This window comes from Osmia bicornis, chromosome 9, assembly GCF_907164935.1.
Source record: "Osmia bicornis bicornis chromosome 9, iOsmBic2.1, whole genome shotgun sequence".
NCBI lineage: Eukaryota > Metazoa > Arthropoda > Insecta > Hymenoptera > Megachilidae > Osmia > Osmia bicornis.
In genome coordinates, this window is record NC_060224.1 from 2,791,858 (window position 1) to 2,819,789 (window position 27,932).

The 27,932-nt window shown below is 40.4% G+C and overlaps 1 protein-coding gene across 14 annotated transcripts; it reads left to right on the plus strand.

Moving 5' to 3' along the window:
• Positions 1 to 4: 4 nt before the first annotated feature.
• On the plus strand, positions 5 to 27,385 carry LOC114872130 (histone-lysine N-methyltransferase 2C-like). Of its 14 annotated transcripts, none has more exons than XM_046287093.1 (36): positions 5 to 156; positions 299 to 1,100; positions 1,210 to 1,397; positions 1,556 to 1,733; positions 1,822 to 1,995; positions 2,071 to 2,295; positions 2,371 to 2,635; positions 2,712 to 2,829; positions 2,918 to 3,843; positions 3,940 to 5,680; positions 5,763 to 5,924; positions 6,101 to 6,227; positions 6,313 to 6,527; positions 6,611 to 6,735; positions 7,428 to 7,670; positions 9,527 to 9,662; positions 9,742 to 9,845; positions 9,928 to 10,606; positions 10,681 to 10,860; positions 10,931 to 11,143; positions 11,227 to 11,517; positions 11,591 to 12,133; positions 12,220 to 12,389; positions 12,901 to 13,053; positions 13,652 to 14,036; positions 14,114 to 14,301; positions 14,399 to 20,897; positions 20,978 to 21,418; positions 21,496 to 21,769; positions 21,852 to 22,075; positions 22,158 to 22,375; positions 22,449 to 22,829; positions 22,912 to 23,262; positions 23,344 to 24,309; positions 24,496 to 24,678; positions 24,759 to 27,385. In XM_046287093.1, the coding sequence occupies exons 3-36, from the start codon at positions 1,244 to 1,246 to the stop codon at positions 24,849 to 24,851; spliced, it is 17,325 nt and encodes a 5,774-aa protein (XP_046143049.1). In that variant the 5' UTR covers positions 5 to 156; positions 299 to 1,100; positions 1,210 to 1,243; the 3' UTR covers positions 24,852 to 27,385. The 14 variants fall into 14 exon arrangements, with proteins under 14 accessions (XP_046143049.1, XP_046143054.1, XP_046143055.1 ...); XM_046287098.1 differs by lacking the exon at positions 299 to 1,100 and having other exon boundaries at positions 13,652 to 13,811; positions 13,875 to 14,036; XM_046287099.1 differs by lacking the exon at positions 299 to 1,100 and having other exon boundaries at positions 13,652 to 13,811; positions 13,947 to 14,036.
• The last annotated feature ends 547 nt before the right edge of the window (positions 27,386 to 27,932 follow it).

Genomic DNA, 27,932 nt, shown 5'->3' on the forward strand with positions numbered 1-27,932 from the left:
CAGTTGCGTACTCTTCCGTTCAAGCAGCTTGTGACATTTTTTTCTGTTACTACAAGATGTTTACTTGGATGAGCCGTGCGAATTTCGACGAGGATCCCGATAATTCCGCGTGCAAAGCCGCCATGAAACTGCTAAGGAGACAACAGTAACTGAAAGGTACGTGATCCGGCGTGGTTACGGGCGGCCCGGGTATGTTTATAGCCTGCAAACTCTGACATAGCAATGGCGTACTGTCGCCGTAAAGGCCGTGCCAACAAAATTTCATCTCTACCTTATTTAGCGTAAGTTAATTGTGCAGGGATTAATTCAGCCGGTTTACGATCCTTCGTCTGTGGTGATACGGCTGATAGTGACAAGAACAATTTGTGATCCACCGTGATGAAAAGTGGTATACCGTCGGTGATTATAGTGCCTCGGTTTTCCCCACTGTGGAATGACCGCCGATTGCCGAGCGGCACGCCATCCTGCTGTAGCTGACTGAGGTCTTTACTGTAAAGAGATTAAAACCTATGTGAATTCAGACACGGAGACGATACCAGTGTTTTCGTTAACAGCGAAACCCGCTTTTCAGCGAAACTAATAATTTTATTTTCAATGAAAAGTAATGTTACCATGGGAAATTTATAATACGCCTGTGGGAATAAGCGCTCGATCGTCAGAAAACGATTGATATGTTTTTCAAATCATTTATATGTGAATTATCGATAATAATTCCCATATAATTACAAGTTTTCATTTATAAATGCTTTTGATTACATTCTGATGAATGGAAAACACCCAAATCTTTGCATAATCATTCAAATTTTAATGGATTTAAGTGATCATAGTTACATGATATTATCATAAAAAATAACATTTCCTTACTAAAAACTATGCACTTATAGTATTGATATCTATAAAAGTTGATTCAAATGTAATTGATTACTGATCAACAGCCTATGGGCTGAAAGTCTATATGTTGTGCCAGTTTGGAGCATTTGAGGGATTTGTTTTGTTCATAAAGATGCATTAATTTCAAGAAAACTAGAGAGAAGAATTATCAGTGGAAATGTAGAAGATTTTATTTCAAAAAGTATGCAAGAATTGAAGATGTAATCAAGGTCAAATTTAATTTTACTTTCATATGTAAATATGTATGGTAATATAATTAATTTTCATACAAATAAATTGCAAATAAATCGTACAAACCTTATGCTTTTTCATCCACAGGACTACATAGCAACACAGGTCTAGTAGAGGTGCCATGGATGATGAAGAGCGTCTTGAGGGTGAGGAAGAAATGGAATTAGACGAAGCCTCTGATGGTGAAGATGAAGATGAAGAAACAACAGGGATTCCTGTTTCTCCAGCCAATTCGGATCAATTGCTTGGCCATTCGTCGACAACTCCTGGTAACAGTAAGTACACACGTTTCGATATACGTATCCCTAAACATGCGTCGACGCGTCTGTCATAAATGATGGTTCGATCGTTTCGAAATTTCTTAATATATAATGTCATTGTAAAAAATTGTATATCATTTCAGAGGAAGCACAAAAGTTTGTTTCTCTTGCAGTAACCCCGGATGAAGCTTTTCATGATCCTTTACGGTACCAGAAATTTCCACTTCCTGGAGGTAAACCTTTGAATATTCGGCGTGGTCCAGGTAGACCTAGGAAAGAACGTCCACCTGGAATTACGCGCGGAGGAGGTACTCGTAGACCTTTTGGAAGAGGAACTACTAGGGGTAAAGGGTTAGTAGCTGAAGTATTTCATTGAATTGAGCCAAGAATATACCTGTGCATTAAAATTGTTCAAAATAACGAATTACGCTTTGTATAGTCTTGGATACGCAAGAGGTGTACCGCGACGTACTAAAAGCAAAGATGACGATACGCACTCAGAATCCCCAAGTCCTCTTCGTCTCGGTGAAGATGCTACTCCTGACGGAGAGACATCTAACAGCGAGAGATGCATGCCAGCACCAGAAGAACCGCCATACTTTCCAGAACAATGGTACAAATATTTACTACCCCGCATTATTCTTTTTAAACGAACGTCAGTTATAATAAAATACCGCCATTTTTGTAGGCCTGGCAAAGTATGCGCTTTCTGTAATTTGGGTGAACGAAGTCAGCTAGGGCAGGGTGAATTATTAAGATTTACCTGTCCCGAAGGTTTCACCCCTGAAAAGTCTACCAATCGTGACGATACAACTGACCATCTTGTTGATATAACCACCGGGGACAAAAGTCCGCGCACAGTGGGTCCTGGTGCTGTCACTTGCCGTAGACAGAAGAGTCTAGCTAAGTGCAGGTATTACTTCTATTTCACGATGTTACTGAATATATACATATATATTCATAAACAACATTATTAACATTACTGCAGTTCAATTTCTATTCTTCGTAGAAATACTAGTCTAACAAATTTTACGGAACCAGTGGAGGAATTAACCATAGTGGGATATTCGGAGGAACCGGAAATCGGAACATTATTTGAATCAATCGGTCACTATTATGTTCATCAGTCTTGTGCAGTATGGTCAAACGGTACCCAAGAATTAACAACAGAAGCGCTGAGTCCAACAATAGTACAGGCTTCTTCGAGACGTTGCGCTTATTGTTCTCATTATGGAGCCGGAATTCCTTGCAAAGTTAATATTCGTTTATTATGATTAAAACATTCTATCGTATCAATGTAATATACAGTTTAATATTATTCCTATACAGGTGGCATCGTGCAATCGTTATTTTCATTTACCATGCGCTGCAGCCTCGAGTTGTTTCCAGGATACGAAAACCTTGTCTCTTTTTTGCAGTCAGCACCTGGGACAAGTTCCACTTTTGTGTAAGTCCTATGTGATAGTCTTTATTTTTTCTTATTTGTTAAGTAGAGTAGAGTAGCGTACAGATTTATATGTTATATTTTGTTCTAGTGAATGGTGATGTTACTTGTATACAGTGCTGTGGGATGGGAGATGTTTCCAACCTAGTAATGTGTTCCATCTGTGGCCAACATTACCATGGTAGTTGTGTCGGTTTGGCACTTCTGCCTGGCGTAAGGGCCGGCTGGCAATGTGTATCTTGCAGAGTATGTCAAGTGTGCCGTCAACCGGAGGATGTATCGAAAGTAATGTTGTGTGAACGTTGTGAGAAAGCGTATCATCCTAGTTGTTTACGACCAATTGTTACATCTATACCTAAATACGGTTGGAAGTGTAAGTGCTGCCGTGTATGTACAGACTGTGGTTCCCGTACACCAGGCGCTGGTCTTTCATCACGGTGGCATTCCCATTACACTGTATGTGATTCGTGTTACCAACAAAGGAACAAAGGTTTTTCGTGTCCCCTTTGTAGAAAGGCGTATCGGGCTGCCGCGTATAGAGAAATGGTTCAATGTAGTGCATGTAAAAAGTTTGTTCATGGTACCTGTGACCCCGAGGCTGATCCATTAACTTACCAACACCGTAAAGAAGCTAAACCTGACTATGAATATATTTGTTTACACTGCAAAAATATGGCACTTGTAAAAAGGAAAGATAATATCGACGATTACGGTGGTGATTTGAGTTTAAGCGCGTCACAAGAAAGTCTGTATGGTGATGGAGATTCGTCTGAGTTCGATTATCAAGGGGGATCAGAGGAAACGCTGTATTCTATAGGTCTTGGAAAGGGTAAACCATTCTGTGCGTCTAAAATAGCAAAGAAACGATTAGGTCTCGGCGGTGGTATCATCGGGCGACCGAAAGGAATTGGCAAGGTTGGATATCAAAAACGGCAAAAGATGACAGAATTTGGAAGGAAACGTGGTCCCAAGGCAAAAATGAGAGGTATCTTTGGAGTACCAGGAGTAGGACTACAGGTAACATTTTTCTTTTTTTACTCAATATTTCCTTGATATTTTTTAGTAATAATCAGCGTGAGAAAATTGGACTTAAATTTGTTATTGTTATTTCAGAGGCCAATGTCGGACTCGTTCTCGAAAGAGGATGAACCAGGCATCGAGAATAGACTTGTGTTATGTTCAGCAAAAGATAAATTTGTATTGACTCAAGATATTTGTGTGATGTGCGGTGCAATTGGCACTGACCAAGAGGGGTGTTTAATTGCTTGTGCGCAATGTGGTCAATGTTATCATCCTTATTGCGCTAATGTCAAAGTTACTAAAGTAATATTACAGAAGGGTTGGCGGTGCCTTGATTGTACAGTGTGCGAGGGTTGCGGCGAAAGGAACGACGAGGGTCGTTTGATTTTATGCGATGATTGTGATATCAGTTATCATATTTACTGTATGGATCCACCGCTCGATTACGTGCCTCACGGTACGTGGAAGTGCAAATGGTGTGCGCACTGTCAAACTTGTGGTTCGAACGATCCAGGATTCAATAGTAGTTGGCAAAAGAATTACACTCAGTGTGGTCCATGCGCGTCGCACACTGCCTGCATATCGTGTCAAGAAACATACAACGAGGGAGACCTGATAATACAATGCATACAATGTGAAAGGTGGTTGCATTGCGCGTGTGACTCGATCAAAAGTGAGGCCGAGGCTGAAAAGTGTGCGGAAGAAGGTTATATTTGTATACTTTGTCGTCCAAGAGATGTCCCACCGCCGCATCTTTTATCAAGTCAATCTAAACCACAGCCAAATAAATATCCCCGTTCTCCACCGCCAACGTCGCGCAGCCCCGATTTGTACAAACCTTCCCCACAACAATATTTGGTTGACGGTGTTTATTTGTCCGAAGCTGGTATGAATCACATCAAATCGTTAACGTCCGAACACCAACAAACGAGAAAAAAGAGAAGAAAAATGCATCATCTGATAGATAAGGAAGCGGATATAATGGCTACGATAGAGTCTGTAGTTGCCGGTGGAAGTTTAGATAATTCTTTAGAAGAAAATGGAGGGAAAATAGATTTATCGGATGTTAAAGATGAACCTACAGAGGTACTGAAAGAAGGCATGGTATGGACACCACGTGGCGACCAACCACCACCCGAAGGTTTTAGTATTTATACTACCGAAAATGGTGTACCAATTTTAAGACGTAAACGTCAGCGTAACTTACAAAAGCTCGGCATCGGAGGTTTTATCGTTAGGATAAGAGGTACTCGTAAAGATAAAGAAGAAGACGGAGATCCTGAAAAACCATCTGATTCGACGGTCGGTGTTAACGATGATAAACCGCGCAGGAAACCGCAGAGAAGGAAACCAAAGACAAAACTTTCTGAATGTTTTCCAACCTACATGCAAGAGGCATTCTTTGGGAAAGATCTTATGGATACCACCAAAGATAAAGAACTGGAAAGTAGTAGCGAATCGGATAGCGAACGAAATATATCTGGAAATGCGGACACCATTCAGCTGTCTCAGGATGAATTGAAAGCGATGGAACAAGTTAAAGCTAAACAAGAAAAAGAAGAAGATAAAGTACCTTCGGAAACACCGATCAAGCGGGAAGAAATGATGGATGATGATGGTAGCGACACGGAAGCTCTTGGTGATATATTACCTATTTCAAGCGATTTACTTGACAGTGATCTTGTTAATACTATCATGAACGAACAAGATGAAGATTTAGCAAAAGCTAGCGAAGCTTTGGATGAACTGGACGACACCCCAGGCACGTCTAAAGACGAGCTGACGGACATTCTTAGTCCACATTTCAATTTAGAATCAATGGTCAGAGATACAGGTAAGTTTCATAATGTGTGAAACAATTTGTCTTTTCTTTTTTAGATCAGTATATTACAATTTTCTCATTATATTTCTATTAGGTTTAACTAATATGGACAGTAAAGATATTGAAGAGATATTCAAAGGAGTTTTAACTGATGAATCTCAGGAATCTCAAGAATCATCAGTTTTTCCGGTTCAAACTCAACCTCCACATCCGTCATCTACTACGACGCCTCTTGTGTCTCCTTCACCGCATCCTGGTAAATATATCATTTTTATATAATTTTATCTAAAATCCTAGATTTCTCCGGGGTTTTGAGGTTCCTGGCCCTCGCCTAAACTTCCCCTTCCTCAGATTCTCGACCCAGCCGGAAGGCTTCCCTCCCACAGGCGGTCCCGAGAAGAATAATTAATGTTAACATCGTTAAATTTATAGGTATACAAACAACGATGCCTATACCAAGGCCTCAAGTACCAGGTTCACTACCCTCTGTTGGTCAATCGACTTTAAATTCTCCAATGAGTTTTCCACCACCATCTCCGTACCATTCAGAATATAGCAAGTACGTATATATTTACATGTAATCTAAGATTAATTAATGAAACAACATGTTTATTTAATCCTTTCCTTATCTTTCCATTATATAGTAGTCCCCAATTTAGCCCTGCTATCTCTGAACCACGAAGTCCGTGGGTTAACCCTGATGACGAGGGTACCACGCAAACAGGCAGTACTACAATTTCATACAACCAAAGAAGTAATCTTAAAATGGAAGCTGATGAAGCTTTAGGTTCAGGAGCAACTATATCTTCCGTACTGTATGCTAATCTTAACCATCCAGAATGGAAGACAGAATATCCAGGTATGTGTAATTCATTTTATTTTTTTTCTCGTTATTATTAATATAAACGTAATTCGACCGTAAATCTACCTATTTTATTTAAGCTTGGTCAGAAAGATGCAAACAAATATTAAAGAAGTGGCGTGCGCTTCCAAATGATAAAAAAGCTCCATACCTAACGTTGGCGCGGGATAACAGGGCTGCAATTCGTATGAAAAAGACCCAACAGGTAGGATTAATATCTAGATATCTTGTTAGCAATGCAGGTGACAGAGAAGCGTGAATCTTTATGTGATATGTATCCATTTTCATCTTTAAAAAATGTCTTGTGCTAACACACAGGTCAAACTAACAGCTTGTCCTTTGTGTCCAATACCCGTATTTGAAATTAGTCAAGTTTTATTTGTTTAATCTATTTCATGAAAGTTGATAATGTAACAGATGAGAATATTGAAGAAAACGTATAGTGTAAAGAATTCATAAATAATGAAAATAACTTACACGCACAACATATACATTCAAATCACTATACGCTACATTGAAGTATATTTAATCTATATTGGACATAATATACGATTGCTTATTCTTTATGTTAATCACCATCATGAATGTTACTACGTTATCTAATTTACACAAATATCGAAGTATATTCTCTACTTACATTAAATATTAAAATCGTCATCTTTCTAACAGTGTCCATTCTTCGGTCACAGATCATAATTTCGTTAGAAGCGTAGATGCTAATTTGATTATTTAGGAATACCAATATAAATCTAGCTTCCCTTAATAGCGGTCCTTCGAGATTCCTTAGAAATCCTTTGGAAAAATTTACACTGTTACCTTTGTATGATGTATTTTGGAAATATTGTAAGCCGTAAAAATACTATAAGTGTGTGAACGAGGCACCCCTTGAACCGACAGATATCCAAGGATATACCAAGCACGACCCCAGTCACTGCAACAAGTGCACCTACCATCATCACCAAACCTGTCACAACTATGACATCAGCTCAAGTTTCTCCAGTAGTAGCTATGGCCTCCAACCAAAGGCAGATCGGACTTTTGGCCTCGGTGGGCAGTGATAAAACACAGGATAAGAATGGAATGACTGTGTCCGGAACAGGAGTGACAGTGTCAACAGCTAGCAGTAATCATCATGCGGAGGTGTGTGCGGTGCAGGGACCGCCGAAGCAGCTAACATCTACTTCCCCGAGTCCTTCTCCAACATCCACGACCCCTTCTTCTTCACCCAGGCCCAGTTCTGTCAACTCTGTTAACTCCATTAACAGCCTGGCACACCAAGAGATATCCGGTAGCCAGGCTAGAGTAGCTCAGTCGCCAGCCACGCCTTGCACATCAGCAACTGCTTCTTCTTCTTCTTACTGCAACACGGGCGCCGGTGAAGGGCAGCATCAAACGTCACCATCCCAGCAACGTCCTACACCTGCTCACATTACGATCAGTACCAGTACTATCGCTAACAGTCTGAGCATTTCTCAGTCATCCCCCACTACCAACGTTATGGTGGGGGTAGGTCCTGTTCGCCAATTATCCTCGGTAGACCACCAGATTAGAGTGCTCACCCCATCTGAAATCATGCGCACCCTTCCCTCCCTCAGCCAGGAGCACTACGATCCGCCACCCACTGCAATTATTCACACTGTACCTGTACAGTCCCCGGCTATGGTGAGCCACCTATTCTGTGCCTCTAGTGTCTTGCCTTGTGCCACGTGTCTGATCGACATTTTGTGTTCCTTGTCCACTTTTTTTCTTTTTCTTAGAACAAAAAGATTAGAATTTGTAGTGTCTTGCAACGATCCTAGTGATAATTCAATTACTTTTACCAACAGTCTGAAACGCCTGATGTCTAAAATAATTTATACTATTAATGTATCCTTGATTTTAGTTTGTATTTCAGACTGTTGGTTTATGTAATGAATTAGTGTTGCCTATGTATATATTTTATTTTAATTGATCAGACACTTTTCATTATATATATGTGTAAATTTCATTTGATTTTACGTTAAACTGTATTATTATACATTTTTTATTTTACATAGATTATTATTACATTGAATGTGGCATGTTGAAGACAACTGGTAGCACAATTTTTTTTTTTTTTGTTCCTATTCCTGATTATTCCAGAAATATTTTTTTGAAAAATATGTAATTTCCTTCCTGTATACCCAATAAGTATATTGCTTATGATTTATGTTATGAGTTGTTTGTAGATATTTGTTGCAATGTAGTACGTTGTATCCCACCTACAATGATGTAGTCAGTTTTACTAACTTTTGTTGCTTTTTATATTTTCAGACTCTTCTAAAACTAGTAGTCCTAGCTTTTGTACTTATTGTATTTATATTGTTACAGTTGTGTAGTTAATTAACGCTATTAATTTATACCTAATAACACTGGCAAAATCTTTAGCCGCTAATGATACAATTTAAAACCGGTGTAGTATTTGATCAACATAACAAATTGTTCTTTATTTTTATTTTAGTCGATTTATCTATAACAAAGTAAAAGTCTGATACTTTTAATCGTATGTTTCTCGGTGTTTAATGGAACAAATGCATGAAACTATTATGAATTAATCTAAGACGAATGTTTATGGGTGTTATATGTGCTAAAATATATACATACATTTTTTTTTTTTATGAATCTTTAAGTATATAATATTTACTCTAGATGGTGGCTGGTTATAACTGTGTTGCACATACAGAAGAATTCAGATTTTGCTAATTATATTAATTTAGTAATATGCCATCATTTTACTTGAATGTTAAAACTTTAAGTACACTTTGGCTGACTGTCAATTTGCCTTATTGTATATTTTATATTGCTTCAAAAAGGAATGGATCATTATATTCTTCATTATTTAATTAATCAATCATTAAAAAGAAAAACGTGTCTTTGTTTAATCGTGTTGATCGTAGGTGTCAATAACAATGACTTCAAGAATATAATGATCCTCTGTTACAACCATTTCTTGTCTCTAATAAAATCATTTTTAACAGGAACAAGAAAGACTTTCCAATAGAGATCGTTCTAGCCGAGAAGCTGAACAAGAACGTCAATGGAAACAATTACAAGCATTGCGCCAGCAACAAGCACAGATGCAACAACAAGTTATTCACGAACAGCGTGTACATGGTATATAACATAGAGTTACACATGTTAACTATAATGCAATTTAGATATTATTCATGTCTAATGAGTATTTGCTTAACAGCTATCGCTAGAGTTCATAGACAAATAAGCGAAGACAATACAACTCAAATAAGTAATGACAATACCACAGGATTAACCACACAATTGCAAGTGTCTACGTCACAGGTAAAATTTATATTATAATTTCAAATTATATAGAAATGAAAGGAAGGAGCATCTTTCTAAATATTTTATGAAAATTATATAGGATGGAACTCACATGGGACCACTAGCCTCGCCATCTCCTGGGTCACGAAATACATTTGCGACACCACCTGTGAAAGTTACACGAGGATTAGCACCGCAAAGCCCTCATCAAGTTATACCACGTTTACCCAGTCAACCGTGTGCGACCATGACTCGTCCAGTTGGGACAGTGGTTAGGCCTGGGATGCCAAATAATTTCACTCAACCACCGTCTCCGTTTTCTCCTCAAGCTCCGCAATCCCCTCACGATTTCCCACAGTCGCCAGCCTCGTCGCAATCTCAGGACCATTTTCAACGTTTTGACAATACCGATGCTTACTCTCAAGGTTCCCAAACGCCCAGATCACAGATATCTGGTACACCCTCGTATTCCACGTCTCCCAGAAGCGACGTGTTTCCTCAACCACCAGGTACACCAAGGCCTATGTTTAATGCTCCTACTACTCGTCCTTCTACCCATGTATATGCACCGTCTCGTACACCTGATCCATACAGTAGCCAGCCTCCTACTCCCTCGCCCGCTCCAAATTACTCCTCGCCGAGGCCGGAATCTCGACAAGATTCGCAGCAGCCTGAAGTGTTCAATCAACAACCAGAAGTGAATAGACAATTACGTGATCTTTTGCAAAGACAACAATTTAGTAAAAAGATGGAACCTGCCAGCACTACGTGGAGCCAAGGTACGTTAACTCGCTGTGTATTAAGAAATATAATATTTTTAGAATCGAATATCTACACGTATCTTGATTTTCAGATGGTCAGAACAATACTGAAAATAACCAACAGCAATTCGACACAGCACATGTACAACTTCCGCAACATTCTCAAGCGACAAGCAACACAGGTGAAGGCACTTTCAGGCATCCTCTTCCTCCTGGTATTGTCAGACCCAGGATGCCTATGCAGCCAAATGTTCTGATAAGAAATCAAATTGGTATGTTTCTGTTATTTATTGTTATATTTGACGATGTGTATTTTATCGTGGTTTGTTATTTAATGTCTAGGAATAACTTCGAGGCATCCTGTGGCAGGGAACGTGGATGCCAGGGTTCAGAATATGGATCCACGAACGAGGATGCTTTTGCAAAGACCGCAGGTGGCTGCGAGCATACCTCAACAACATTTTCAAGGGAATCAAACTATACAGACGCGAATGCCAACTGTAAGAAATTCTATTACAGAACCTTATGATGTTTTACAACAACAAAGGTTTCCAGGTATGCAGATGTAACTTCATGTTACAGATTTTTAAATTGAATGAAATTTTTGAACGTTCAATTATTGAAAGTAATGATTATAGATACCAGTCAAGGTCCAAATATGGGTCAACGCATTGTACGAGCACCTCAGGATAATTTAAATCAAGGAATTAGGATGTTAAGTTCGCAAGCGGTTGGGACAAGAGCACCTCTTATACCAACGACGGTTAGCGAAGCTACTGTGAGTCCATCTGAACCATCAGAGATTCCGGACAATGTGACTGCAGAACTTGAGAAATTGGAACAAGAAGGAGCGCCGATGGTCGAGGTCGAAGGAGAGGGCGTGAGTGCAATATTAGGTGAATTAGGTGACGACGATGACGAACTCCTAGGTAAGTGAACGATTCCACTCGAAATAACATTCTCGAGGACTTTCAAGTATATTAAGCTATTTTCTCATTGCAGCTGAAATGGGAGCAGATTTTAATATTTTGGAATACGCGGATCCTGAATTAGACAACATAACCGGTGGCGAGAAAACAAATATACTTGATTTAGATTTAGAGCAAGTCGAGGTGGAGACGAAGGAGGAGAAACAGAAGAAAGAAGTTAAGGAGGAGGAGCGAAAATCGAATGAATTAAGCGGAACTAGCGCGGTGCATACAGATATGAGTGACACGTGTACGACAACCACTGTACAAACACCTACAGAAACGTCCAATGCTCCGACGCAAGCACAAACAGTAGCTCCCATTACCGCGACTCAAACACCGCAGCAACCATCTACGATTATGCCTCAGTCGCATGCTCAAGCTGTTGTTGTGCAGCAACAAATGCATCAGCACGTGCAACAAGCAGCGGCAATGGGAAGGCCTATGCCTCCAGGAACTCGGTTGCTTTCGCCTGATGGAGCAGTTGGAGTTGTTACGTCGACTAACACTGTCACGGTCAGTTATCCGTCCACATTCCCAGGACACCCTCAAAGAATACCACAAACGCATATCCAAGGTATGGATATTAAATTGTATCGTTGCGTAGGGTTTTAAAGAAATTTTTAAATAATACCTTTCTGTGATATTTTCTTTTAATTGCAGTAACTCCACAGCAACGTCTTAGTATGAGAGTAACGGGTGTACCAAACGTGGCTGGTAGGGTGGTTGCAGTGAATCACATGATCGGTCCACGTATGCCACTGGCGCCACCACCCCCGCCACCTCCACCTCCGTATCCTGGACCACCGCCGCCTTATCCCGGACCTATACAGGTTTGTAAATGTTACACGAAGCCTAGATGTTCTCAAGTTTTTTGCATCGCTTTAATTTTGAGTATTTTTTACGCAATTATATTAACACTTTTCTCTAACTACGAGGAGACGAGAGTTTCTTGTAGCCTAATAAGCAACAAACGCTTCAAGGAGTACGTAACACGAATAATGAAAACTATGTCGTCGTCGCTGAAGATTGAATATCAATTTTCACGTGTTACATTAAAGATTGTAATATACTACTGACATGTGTATTTGAATCGACGTGAAATCGAGCTGAAGTTGTATTTCATTGTAACTTTGTAGCATTTTGAATTTACGTGATTGTATTAATACGAGGTGTCAAGTTTTGTTAAGTATACATAAGTAAACTCGAGCGAGACAATGAGATCTGAAATATGCTATGAACGGTAGCCGTAGACAAGTAATTTATTTAATATAAAAGTATTGGCTGGTAAAATGGTGTTTTCGCCTGGGTGTTTGCAATGCATTGGTGTTGGTGCATGTCTAGATGGGGCTGTGCCCAGGTGGGCGGGGTATGACGCGGCCCCCAGTCCATATAGGGCACCCAGTACCCGTGGCGGGTCCACCAATGGCCCCTGTGGTACATACTGGTACGCCCGCAATGACACCTCACCCTCACCGAAGACCCTTGCTTCTGCAGGTGAGCAAGACTTGGGGAATTTACAGCATTCAGCACAAAGTATCACCTGCAATGATACTAAGAGTCAACGATTATGTCGTCAAGTTTCTTTTTTTTTTTTTCCCAGTATTTCTGCACTAGTATTCTTTTCTTTCCCTCCGCATAAATCATAATTGATGATAGGAGCAAGTGTAATCCTTGGAAGGCGAAAATTCTAATCACAAAAATAAAGATGCAATTATTAATCAGTGACTGTATTTATAACGAGGTTTCGTTCAACTAAAATATGTTGCATTTTTACGTGTGCATGTATGTTATTAATTAAGGAAAGGATTAAGCTTCATCATGATATTTGATTCAACATTATCAAAATTTTACACTCAAAATTATCATTAAAATGATTTGTTTTTGTTGATGAAAATAATCGTAGAAGTAGTATCTTTGCATGTTTGTATTCTTTTCATTGGTTAGAGTGATCAGTGTGCTTTATTTCACTGTCTAATAAATTCATGATATATCAATTGATACGATTGCATATTATCATTTCAATTAAATTAGGAATATATTTCTTTACATAATATTATATCAAATGGTTGGAGGTTCGATAAGCTGTTAGTAGTCGTGTTCACAGGAACAACCATTATTGTTGGAGGAATTGTTGGAACAAGAAAAACGTGAACAAGAAAAGCAACAGCAACAACAGCAGCAGCAGCAGCAACAACAACAGCAGCAGCAGCAAAGCGACAGTACGACTTCTGGAGGATCTCTATTAAGTGACAGTGAGTTTGAAAGATTTAAAGCAGATATTTTGGGATCTGCACCTCTTGCTTCTCCTCCACAAGGAATTACATCAGTACCTGGAGGAGTTCCTGTAATTAGGCCACCTTGTACACCAACACCGCCATCCGCTCCAGGTAACAGTTGGCAGCAGGCAGTTCCGGATGCGACAAAACTAGCAACCCAAGTGCCCAGGCAACCTATTGCTACCCAGACTCCACCTGAACGTTAGTGTCAGAAATAAGTTTGATAATTAATTTTAAGTACATATTTATATCGAACCTTTATATTTTCCCTGTTACAGCAAGGGTTGCTACGTTTAACATCTCTCAAATTCCCGCTCCGCCAACGCCACCGGAGAACATTGTAAACGAACAGGATCGTCAAGTACAACTGCAGTACGAGCAGTGGCTAAATCACCAGCACCAAGTGTTGACACAACAGTTGAAGTATTACGAAACTGAGGTACAAAAGCTGCGTAAAATACGAAAAGTAAGGATAGAATGTTTTTATGTTGCGGTGTTTTCTTTTTTATAGCATACTAAACGATACAGTCTCATTACAGTTAAATTTTCTCCGAATTTTACAGTCTCTGAATAGCAAGCAACGTCAGCTAAGAAAATCTGGGAACGAACTTACGGAGAACGACGCAGCGGAACTGCAACGTATCTCGAGCGAGCAAGCGATATTGCAGAAACATCTGGACGCTAGTCGCAAGCAAACTCGTCAGCACGGCATGTTGATACAAGACTATCATAGTAAACAGCAACAGAGACAACCTCAGCAACAAAATAGCGAACCGTGTTCACCGTTGATGTCGCCATCTCAACAATCACCGATGCACAGTCCTGCCGCGCTCGTTTCTCAAAGCCCAGGACCTGGAAATGTTCCTGCAAGCATGATACAACATTCACCGGCTACCCCTATCATCCAGCATAGCCCGAATCCACCGTTACTACAACATAGTCCTGGAAATCCTCAGTCAGGAAATCCAGGAACAATGTCGCCTCACAATATGCAACAGTCTCCTAGGATTGGAACTCCGCATTCGCAGAACGAGGAAAGTCCTTTCAGTCCTGGTGCTATGCCATCGCCTGGGATGTGTGTCCCTTCAGGGAATCGAATGACGTCTCCGCAACATCGTGCAATCATCAGTGGAAGACTTGCGACCAGCCCCGGCGCCTTCACTCCGGATACTCGAAACGCTCAGCAAATCATCGGAGATCAAACTGTTCGAGTTCACGGTCTGACTCAACGTTTCGTCCGTCCACCGGCTGTGGGAGAGCCTGGACAAAGGCCCCGGTTGCAACTGCAAGGAGGAATTGTATATGGACAGCGTTCGCCCCTCGGAAGTCCTCAGCCAACGCAACAATCTCTGATAAATCAACAACACCAACAAATGCTCCAGAGACAGCAAATTATTCAGCAGCAGCACGAGAACGCTGGTATTCTTCAAGATGGGCAGAACGCTATTACTCAGCGTACGATACAAATGGCACAGCAGAGACAGCAAATGCTGCAACAACAGCAGCAGCAGCAACAAATAGTACAACAGCAGAGGCAACAGTTTTTGCAAATGCAGCAGCAACAACAACAGCAGCAGCAGCAACAACACACGATGCAGAAACCGCCAAGTTCTCCGATGGTCTCTCAACCTGCGAATTCTCCGAGTCCTCAACTTCACCAACAGATCCAGCAAAATTATGGACAGCCTCCGAGTTCGCCCATGCCTCGCAGTCCTATGGTTCAACAGACAATGGGCTCGCCGATGCTTCAACAACAGTTGAGCCAGACTTCTCAACCTCCTAGTCCGATGAACACGAGAATTCATCATCCACCGAATTCACCGATGATATCCCAGTATCAACCAACCAGTCCGATGTCTCGTAATCATCCTTCGACGTCGCCGATGCTGCAGCATCAATTGAACAACACTCACCATCCTCAAACGTCTCAACCGCCCAGTTCTCCCATGCCGAGAAGTCCTATGGTCGGTGGTTCGCCCATGCAGATGCAGAGAAGGCAATCCACTGGCAACAGTCCAGCGATGCCGGATCGACCTCAAAGCGTAGAGAATCCAGGAACACCGAGAACTCCGCACACTCCACACACACCCCATACCCCGCATGGTTCTTACGCTCAGAATTCGAACAACATGACGGTAACGAATGATCAACAACAGCAGCAGTTACAACAGTCCCATCAGCATCAACAATCTCATTCGCAAGACCAAACATCTTCCACGGATCACACGAACAGAGGAGGAGGCAATCCGCATAATCCAATGAATCCGATACCACTTGCAAATATTTTTGGGAGGTATGGATACTTCAAACTCGGACTGAGGGGTGGTTCTCCCATGTGGTCGACAAAGGCGGAGACCAGCAAAGGGAAAACCTCGGAATCGCACTTGTTGAACATAGACGAGAAACCGAACACTTCCGTGGTGGTTCACAGGAAGACTGGTATACCACAGTCGAAAATCAATTCTTTAGTGTGTGCAGATTACAATGATTTCGATGACGATTCACGCACACCGCCTCAGACACCACCGACCACCATAGAGACCAAGCAAACAACGTCTTTGTCCGATAACGGACCCTTAACTCTGGGTAGTCCGAGCAGCAAGATGGAGCCCATACCCGACACCACCGACTACGACGACGATAAAACCATTGTGAACACCGAGGTAACTTTGAGCTCCACTGCGCAACGAGACAGCGACGATATTACGGTCATAGACCAGTTCGGAGATTCCGAACTGGTCGACGTGATATCGGGGACGCTGGAAGGCGACATGCAGGAGGAGTACGTTCTCTTTGAACCTGGAATGGTGGTAGATTTATCAGCGGATAGCAACGATTCTCTTTGTCAGGCGCTGGTCAACGAGGGTAGTCAAGGACACGATTTAGTACAAATATTGGAGATCGAGAATCCGGAATCCCAAACGGACGAGCCGATCCTCAGCGACGAAGATCTGGTGCCTTCTCATCCGAGAAACAAAAAGGGCCTCAGACTGGACATTGTAAGAACCTTGCAGTCTTGTAAAAGCTTTGTCACCGTCACGGATACACCCGAGTCGCCCGATCAAGAGGAACTTCGCGTGGATCCGTCTCCCGGCGCCTACATGGATCAGTCGCCTGAACAAGACCTCATGGTGTCTTTCGTCAGCGAATCCGAAGTTGTGATCATTGATCCCAGCACGAAGTCGCCTGAGGACAACCTGTCGAAGGAATCTTGCCCCGAAGAGGTTGAGAAAACTGAGACCCCGGCTGTATCCGAGGCGCCGAAAGAGAACGCCGTTGCCGAATCGACCGCCGAGGATCAGTGTAAACCGCAGAAAGAATCAAAAGTAACTAGGAGTCCTCCGTCATTCGTGTTCTGTAATAATGTTCTATACAATCAAATTCCACCTTCTAGCATTCATCATGCGAACATAGGTGTACCGTCTACCTACAAGTCCACCGTAGCCTTAGGAACTTCGGCAAGTACAAACGCTGCCAGCGGCAACAACAAAAATACCACCACCGGCATATCAACCAGCGTGTTAGTAGCAACAGACACGCCCATTAAATCGACCTCTATCTTTACAACATTGAACATGACAAAGGACGCCGTGTCTTCGACTTTCAACAATCAAAAGCAACTACCATCAACCATGGCAAGCATCGTCGCGGACGCTAAAATCGCTGCGAAACTCAGTCAAACTGCGTTGGAGAACATTGCTGTTAGTTCGCAGCAGAGTACAATGAAAACAGAACCATTGGCAACGATCTGTTCGCCGAGTATAGAAATCACGAAGCTTCAGACCACTTTCGCTGACAAACTGATATCTTCGGTGCCCAATTTACACAATAAAATTACGAGTTTCGTGCAAAATGCCGCGACGAGTACAACGGTGGAGTCAGGTAATCCTACGAAATTGATATTGAGCGTGCAACCAACGTCTGTCACGTTGTCGACGCCGAAGATGTCCATTCCTGATCTCCCTAAAAAGGAGAATGGTAATAGTAACTCTGTGACGAAAGAGAATCAACTGGATGTTTCGGAGAAACTTGCGAAGGTGAGAAACGAAAAGGACGAGACTGATCATTCAGCGAAAAAATCGGACGAAACTGGCGTGAATAATTCAAGCGCAAACGTAGCGACGAGTACAGCTTCCAGTCAAGAATTAACATCCAACGAAGAGAAGAAGAACGATCTTTTGAATACGACCGATGAACTAGAGAGTATGCTTGAGGCAATTCATAATCCTGCTGAAAACACCATAAGCAGAGAGAACTCCCGTGCGGATAGCAAGACAGACACTGCTTCTTCCATCAAAAGAATATCTCCAGTTACCGACGATTTATCTTTGGTAAATATTTTGGAGAATGATTCCGAACCAGCTGAGAACGAGAACAAAGACGAAAGTGTAGCAACGTCAGAAGCTCAAAGAGTTAATAATAAATCAAAAGAAATTGAAACAAGCATCGCGGATAACAGTAACTTGAATATCACTCAGAAAGAAAAGAAGCACGAGCAAGAATTGTGTACGGATATTGAAACAAGCAAACCTTATGTACCGCACTGCCTTAACGAGGAGAAGGGTGGTATAATGGAGGAGTCGTCTGACGATATATTAGACATGCTACACAACATCATATCGTCGAAACCAGAAATGGCAAACAGTGATATGCTTCAAGAAGATAGATCCAGGAAGTCGAGCATGATGTACGAATTGCCAACGCCTCTGGACACCTTACCTTTGAATATACTTCAAGATTCTTTGATGGATCTCGAGCAAGAGCACTCGGATAACGAGCATCTTTTGACGAACGAAAATAAAGGACCAAAAGTACAACCGAAAACAAGTTCACCTCCCGTAGAAGTAATACCGAAGAAGAGCTCTCCGATTCCTCAGCAGAGCGCTCCTTTGGTAGCTAGCACCATAGCGCAATTGCAAAAGTGTACAACCACGGTACCTCATCTTTCTCCGTTGTCGAAACCTACCGAATTGACGTCGAACGTTGCGAACGTGTCGCATCAATTGAGAACGTTACTTTCTTCCTTACAGACTAATCCCTCGCAAAATTGTACAACCGTGAATCAGACCATCACAATGGTGTCCTCGGCAATCTCCGTGTCAAAAGTAGGGAACATACTGACCACGATGAGCTCGTCTGCGCCAAACTCTGTAAATAATCTGCATAGTAACGCGAACGTTCGGTTGCAGACATGTATAACCACCTCCCATTCAACAGCCACGTGCAAGGCAGATTTGGAGACGACCGCCGCTAGTTATACTCCTCATTCAAAGGAAAGTACAAATTCTACGATAAGCGTTGTTTCTACTTTGTGTAAGGTCACCCCTTCGGATCCGTTTTTACGAGTCGCATCGAGTGCGATGCAGTCGCAGCCTACCAGTAGTATATCCCTGCAAACGTCATCTGTAATCACACCCAGACCGCCGACGAATTCAGGGATCTCGATCACTTCGAACGCGATACTGAACGCCATGTTAGCTGGCACCAATTCTGCGAAGCCTACCATCGCTGGTCATCGAACCAACACCGCACCAACTCAGACCAGCAATCTCTTGAGCTCTGTTATGGCTACGTCGGTGCAACGGACGCAGAGTCTTCAAGCGATACTTCAAGTAAGTTCAGGTTGTTCTTCGGCACCATCTCGAGTGGTGGTTAACGCCACCTCGACGACCGTGACCACGTCCATGCAGTGCGTCAGGACCATCGTACCTCCCATAGTTACTACAAGCACCAACAGCATCAACGTTACTACGAGTATCTTACAGTCGACTCTGTCTCAGACGCCAACGTTATTGCATTCTCAGCTAGCGTCTGGTCCGACTCAGTACAAGTTAGCCGGACATCTAGCAGTGGACGGGAAGAGCAACGAGCTTGAGAGGCTAGCGCAAAGTACACCCTTGAAGAAGGAGTCAGAGGAATCCAACTGTAAACCTCAATCGGCACTGGACAAACCACCAACCGCCAGGCTGGAATTGGATGGGAATAAGAGCTCTACTGGTTCCCATAGGATGGAAGAATCGCAGAATGTATTGTTGAAACAACTTCTACAGAACACTGCATGCGCAACGACCACTCTGTGCTCCGGTTCTTCTCAAGGACCAAGCTTACCCCTGGTACCGTCGTTGGAGGCGCAGTTGGCTAGGCCGGTGCCTCCCACTCCGTTCTCTGTGTTACCACCTTTGCTGAACGAGGTGCCAGCGCCCAAGACCACCTGCAACAAGCAAGTTTTAAACAGAGAGACATCGTTTCTGTCGCAATCGGTAACGTCCTCGAAGGTGCAAAGTCCTCCTACCAAGGAGGAACCACCTAAACCACCCCCGCCGCTCTCCACATCAGCGCCGGTTCTATCACAGCAACGAGTGGTCGACACCTTCGTCAAGCAACAGATCACGACCCAACCTGCGAAGACTACCCCAGTCGCGACTCAAGCGAATCAACAGCCGACGACGACGATCAGCAAGCAAGTACCACCCCCGCTTGCGACCAAAACCTCGGAGACGACAACGGCCATCAAACAGGAACCGATCGTTTCTCAGCCCCAGGCAAAGCTTACAAACGATCCTGTGGTTAACAGCACTGTACCCGTTCAGGAACAGTGCGTGTCGACCGCTATGGCCGTTTCACGAGTGATGCCCCAAACGAAAGCAGTGATCACAACGGTGGCTGCTAAAAGTATCCAGTCCAGCACCCAAGTATCGTCGAGTACCGTTCAAACGTCCCAAGTGTTAACGACTGTCACGACTGCTCAGCCGCAGCAGCAGAGCCAGCAAACTCAACCCCAGATACCGGTAACCCTGAAATCCATTGTCTCGACCCAGCAACAATCCCCGCATATAAACACAATACCGCCATCAGTGCCTCATACGGTGTCTCACACTGTGGGCCACCAAGCCCAGGCGTCACAGGGTGCAAATGCACAACACACAGTGCCTTTAGTGGAAGTCAAAAAGGAAGTTCTTGATGAAGTTCTATCTAGCGGTACACCTACCCAATTAACCGATACCAAAGACTTTCTTACTGCCAAAGAGGAGCTTATGGATGGATCGATTGACGACAAAACTGGTATGCAGTAATATGATTTCTCATCGTCTATTAAGTGGATTATAAAAATTTAATGAAACTACTAAATATCATGTTTTCAGATCTCAAGAAGTTCAAGAGGCGACAATATCAACAGAAACGGAAACAAAGCCAGGGAAAAGACGCGGCTACAGCGCCTCAAAAGAAGCGCGCTAGGAAACCATCCCGCTTAGACGAGGATTACGACACGTTCATTGACAATTTAATGATACAATTACGGCAACTTCAACCAATGGCAGTATTAGAACCACTTCTTGGTAGAAATTACGGCGTGTGTCCCATCTTTGGCTCGGGGGACCTGACGAAAATCGGTAGTCAAAAGGATTATAGTACCAGAACAGGAGATTTAGTTGGTTCATACGGATCTGCGACATTGCCTGGTGTATCTGATCACTATAACACTCAACCGTTCGGTGAATTAGAACCCTTACCACCTCAGCAACCTGCTTCCACTCAAAGAGGATTCTATGATCAAGAATTCCCGCCTCTTAAATTGGACGATTGTAAGCTTCTAATTTATATTTAAAAAATCCTTACTCGCTCGTGTAAAGGTTTAACTAATATTTCTGAATAATTTCAGCCGACGAAAAGAAAGAGAATTCTTTGTCAATGAACCGCGACGTCGATTCTCCTGACACGATAGTCAGTTCATCTTCGCCCGAATGCGTAATCCCAGAATTCATTCATCGATTCCCAGGTTTGAGATTAATCGAAGAAGAATCGGACGAAGAATCGGATTGGCTGAAACGAGTTTCACCCGTGATACCTTTAATTTCACCAATACCAATTAGACTGAAACCAACTTACATTAAGGATACCTCTAAGCAAGACAAAGAGAACCTAGGAATACCTCGGTATGTAAAACGATATGTATAGTGAAATGCATTTTTTTTTTTGTTTTTAATTTGTTAACTAAAGAATTACCTTCTTGTATAGCCTTGGAAAATCTCCTCCAATACCTTTGAGAGATGGCAACATAACAGTTACATTGACATTGAACAGTCAGGCTGCGGATGATATAATGGGAGTACTTAAGGATTTGGCTAATATTTTAAATATTGCTCCTCCTACTGGTTACCAGATAGTAGAACGTACTACTACTCCTCCTAGTCAGAAATTAGGTCTTTACAGAACCAAGGGAAAAGATGGTAAAGAAGGAGGTTTGTTTACTAACGATTTTTTTTTTTTCTTTTTAGACAAACTTTGTAATACATATTCCTTAACTTTTCGTTCAACTTTTAGCCCCGATTGATATACAAAGTATTTTGAATGGCGCCGCGAAATTTTGTCGTCATTGCGATGTTGTGATATTAAATAGTTTAATAAGAAAGAAAGTATCAGATTTACCATTTTTGAGTAAGGAAGAAGCAGAGCCTGGCGATGAACTATGTTTCTGTTCGGCAGCTTGTTACATGCAGTTTGCCCTTATGCATAGAACACCTTCAAACACGCAAGATAAGGTAAACCATATTTATTCTTTATTATATTTTATATTGAATATAAAAAAGTGTACTTAACGTGAATTTGTTTTAGGCTGCTACAATAGTAGATCATCTGTGTCATAATAAATTAGATGCTAAGGTATTGGACGATGATTTCAAAAAGGGAAAGAAATTTGTGGTCAAACAGCCGGTCGAACATGTTGAAAACATGGAAGTGGATCAAATAGAGAAGGAACCTGAAATTAAAATTAAAATGGAGAAGGAAGAGCAGGACCTGCCTGAAACAAGGGATGAAATGTTAGATGATAAACGACCGAAGAAACATTCAGTGATGGAGGAGTCTTCGACTGAATCGACTGAACCACAACCACCTGCTAAAGTATGGAGAGGCTTGCGGTACAAAGCTTGGTCTATTGGCTCGATGCAACCTCCAACTAAGTACAAGAAACCAACCGACAAGGAAATCACTGAGGTACGATAGTTTATTTAAATATAACTTTAAAGAAATATACTATTATTGTACATAATAAAACGTTACATATAATTTATTTTAGATGCTTTTCCGTATGGGAGTGACTGTAGTACCTGCCAAAGCGGAAGACAGTCGACGATGCATGTTTTGTCACAGTCAAGGTGATGGTACAGCTGATGGTCCTGCTAGATTACTTAATTTTGACGTCGACAAATGGGTGCACTTAAATTGTGCCCTATGGTCGGAAGATGTGTATGAAACTGTAAATGGTGCCTTGATGAATCTCGATACCGCTTTACAACATAGTCTTGTATTAAATTGTATCGTTTGCGAGAAGCCGGGAGCTACAGTAAAATGTTTTAAAATGCGCTGCACCAACGTGTACCACCTTGGCTGCGCCGTTAAAGATGGCTGTGTTTTTTATAAGAATAAGGTAAAATGATATATTTCAAATTTTAGAATTCTAAGGCTTTCAATGGTTTGCACTTATAAATATATCTTATTTTCTTTTTAGAGTACCTATTGCTCTCAGCACGTTCAAAAGAACGAGAAAGATAACGAGTTGACTACGTTATCGGTATACAGAAGGGTGTACGTTAACCGAGACGAGAACAGACAAGTTGCGGCTGTGATGCATCATTCGGAACACAATCACCTGTTGAGAGTCGGAAGTCTAATATTTTTAAGCGTCGGACAGTTGCTTCCGCATCAGCTAGCCAATTTTCACACACCTAATTACATATACCCTGTTGGATACAAAATCGTTAGATTCTATTGGAGCATGAGAAGGCCGAACAAACGTTGCCGTTACGTGTGTTCTATCCATGATGTTTCCGGCCGACCAGAGTTCAGAGTACTTGTACAGGAACCTCTGCAAGAGGACGTCGAATTAAGGGATGCAACGCCTCGTGCAGTTTGGAGCAGGATCCTCGAGCCGTTAGCCGAATTACGAAGATCTACGCACAGTGTCCAGTTGTTTCCGCGTTACGTATCTGGCGAAGATTTATTTGGACTAACCGAGCCAGCTGTCGTTCGTGTTCTCGAAAGTCTTCCAGGCATCGAAACCTTAACCGATTACAGATTTAAATACGGTCGAAATCCGTTGTTAGAATTGCCGTTAGCGATTAATCCAACCGGTAGCGCGAGAACGGAGGCTCGTCTACGAAATCAGCTTCCTTGGAAAAGGCCGCACACGCAGCGTACCGGTTCGTCGGCAAGGGCTGCTTTTGTCCCGACCGCTACCGTCGCCGGTGAAGTGGCTTGTCCCTATTCGAAACAATTCGTTCATTCCAAGAGTTCACAGTACAAAAAGATGAAGCAAGAATGGCGTAACAACGTGTACCTGGCACGCTCGAAGATCCAAGGTCTGGGATTGTACGCGGCACGGGATTTAGAGAAACACACTATGGTCATCGAGTACATCGGCGAGATAATTCGTACTGAATTGGCTGAAACTAGGGAGAAGCAGTATGAAGCAAGGGTATGTTTATAGTTATTACTCTGTATAACATTTGTATCGCAATATTAAATGTTGAAATAAATCTTACCCGACAAGCGGTACGTGCTGAACAAGTGACAGTGGAGTAATCTTTGATACCTACAATGATGCTCTCTAATGATAATCAAATGATAGAATAGAAAAACTTAGAATATATGTTTGTTACAGAATCGTGGTATTTATATGTTCCGGTTGGACGAAGAGAGAGTGGTCGATGCGACGTTATGCGGAGGTCTTGCAAGGTATATCAATCATTCTTGTAACCCGAATTGTGTCGCTGAAATCGTTGAAGTCGAACGTGATCTTAGAATCATAATCTTTGCAAAGCGAAGAATCTCACGTGGCGAGGAGGTATGGCTTAATAATATTATATTAAAATTAACATTTGGGGAACAAATCTATACATGGTGTTTCTTTTTCTTTGTTTACAGCTGGCATACGATTACAAATTCGACATAGAAGATGACCAGCACAAGATAGCATGCGCATGTGGCGCGCCTAACTGCCGCAAGTGGATGAACTAAAGAGCTCGATCCACGGTTGTTATTGTTACTACGTTATTGGGTAGGTTTTACATGAAGAAAAAAAAAAGAAAAGAATTATATATAAATATATATATTATATTTATATATATTTATATATACATAGACACATTATTTAATTTGTAAAGTGCCATTGCAGTTTGACTAATTGAATTCATAGTGAAGTTGGTGCTATGCCATCACAACATTCCTCCAAAGTTGTACAATATTAGTTTTACTTTACAAAAAATAGAACATTGATCGCTTGTATATTACGGACACTCTTTAAATGACACGACACGAGATAATTGAGAAACAAATTTTTATGGGTCGTGTGTATGTATACAGAAAGTTTGTATCTTTGTATGTTGAGTAGGGTCAACGTTTAGTTGACCTTTATTGTAATATAAATCGTTTATTAATTATTATTGCATATACATTGCACTGTATCTGTAAATAAGTAGAGAATCCATGTTATTTTGAATCACCAGATGAATTATGTAAAATAACAGTATCTAATTTAGAATTATATACAATTATAACTATTTCATTATATGATAATAAATCCGTACAAAATCTATTGATACCTTCATTTTTGTAAATACCTCTTTATTGTGTAATTCGATTTGTTAGCGTTTCGTAGGAAAATATATATATATATAAAGAAAAAACAATAAATAATAGTTATCATATACAATTTTGATGAAGTATACAAACATTTTGCCGTCGTGAATGTTCATTTTAAATTGTATTTGTTATGCAATTATTTATGTTTTCATACTATGCTTGTAGAAATACAAACTATGCTTTTAAATTGATCAAAAGAGAAAAGAAAAAAAATATCAAAGAGAACAAACTTCTATGATTAAGGAACATTTCTTCCTTCAAAGAATTTTTATTATGAACCGCGAAAATTTGTATACAAATCATGTGTATATAATTATACATATATAATTACTAGGGACTTCAAAAAAATGATGTAAAAATTGTTTCTATTATACTAATACTTGATGTAACGTTGTAACACAATGATGTAATGTAAAACAATTGAATTTATTTTTTAATAATATATAAAGATCTATTGACAGAAGAATTTTTGATAAATGTGTTTTACCATACATGGCATTTTTATCAAAATGTTAATAACTCCAACGTTTCATTTATCACATAACGAAGGAAAATACATAAAAAAGAATAAAAGAGAATTGTATTTAGCATTTAATTCATTTCATTCGAAAATGATTGGAACACATATAACGATAGAATGTTCCAAGGATAAAAGGATGACTTAACGATAATGAATCATGTTCGCAATTTTATTTTTCGCAAATGTAAAATAATATTTACAAAGTGATATATCGCATGTACACAAAAGTACACAGTCATTTCTTAAGTTTCACAGTTAGTAATAAGGGAAAAAGATACAAAGAAACTAAAAATAATATATACAATGAGTATTCGATTGCAAAGATGTGTCGCTATGAATTTATACAAATTCTCGATGGAATCTTCGTAAAACTTTTATTTTGTACAATTAAAAAACGAGAACAGAAAAATATATATAATTAAAGATTTCCATAAACTGTAAACGTAACCGATATCATTATATTTATATGTATGTATAAACTTGCTAGAATGAAAAAACGAGAGAGAGAGAGAGCAAAGTACATCACAAAAAATAGAATATGCAGGCGAATATAGAGTAAAGAATGTAATGTAACCGGTGAATATGTGAATGTAAATGCGAATAAGAAAATACATTGCAATAAAAATGTATTTTAAATGCGATTCTTTGGCATTTATGCACGATACAATTGTAAGGCGATCCTAACGTTACAATAGTAACTTATGTACAATTCAAAGAAATTTAATTATCACCTTAAGCGTTAAAAAATAAGTACGGAAACAAGGTACAACGCTTACAATTAAAAAATACCACTTGTATACTATTGACGTGTCGGATAACAATATTACATTTGTAAATGTTGTATAAAAAAGAACAAAAAGAAATGAAGTTTTCTCGCAGATTTTGTAAATTCATACCTGATCGGTATTCGACTAAACACATCGATGCTGATTGTATATTGTATATTGTTTCTAACGCGATGAATCTCTAGCGAGGATTTTTCGAGTATTTTATCTAAAAATGAAAAATAGAAAAAAAAAAAAAATAGTTTTATTATATTGAGCGATATCTGTTGCTTTTTAAATATTACGCTTGTAACGCGAGATCCATGCAATTTGTCTTCAACTTTATATTAGATAAAATTTGTAAATTGTAATAGTCATTTTCTTTGTTGTGTAAATCATTGTATTAAACGGTAATTTCCTTGATCGATGTATGAGAGATTCTCGATAGAGTAGCTTATTGTTAGGTTTCTTAAAATACATATCAAGCTAATCATGTTTGCAAAACGATCGGTTTGGCAAATTTCCTAGGACTTAATTGAGAGAACATTAGTAGAAGTTTGTAATTAGAGTTCGAACCATGTCTTAATTTTCAAAATTAAGCTGCAATAAACTTGTTTGATGATAAATGGTTGATTGATTTCTTTCTCTGAATGTACCTCATCAAAATTTAATACTATATCCTTTGTGATTTTAAATCATTTTTTTCAATTAAAGATTTAATGCAACATGATGCTTCTGCTTTCTTAATGAAAGAAATCAGATATTTACCAACCTGATGTACAAGAACAAATGCATTCCATCTTGACATTAATTTTCACTACAAAACTTAAATATCATAACTTCTGTGCATGCTGGATCAGTTTTTGATGATGGCCTCTTGTCCTCTTTTCACGATGTCACTGGTTCAATCCTGTTGCATGCAATAAATTACAGAATCATTAAATAAAGTGTGAACAGTAGACGAGTAATTCTAGTATACAGACATTTTGAGATAATTAAATTTGTGTGTAAAGTCCTTTGAAGCCTTTATGATTAACTGTACTTCCACATTTTCAAAGATTAAGTCTTTTTGGAGTTAATCAGTTTGGCTCTTGGATGTCTTGTATAATATAATATGATATATTTTGAAGTAGAGTATCATAGATTTAAATAACATTACTTTTTAGTATAAAT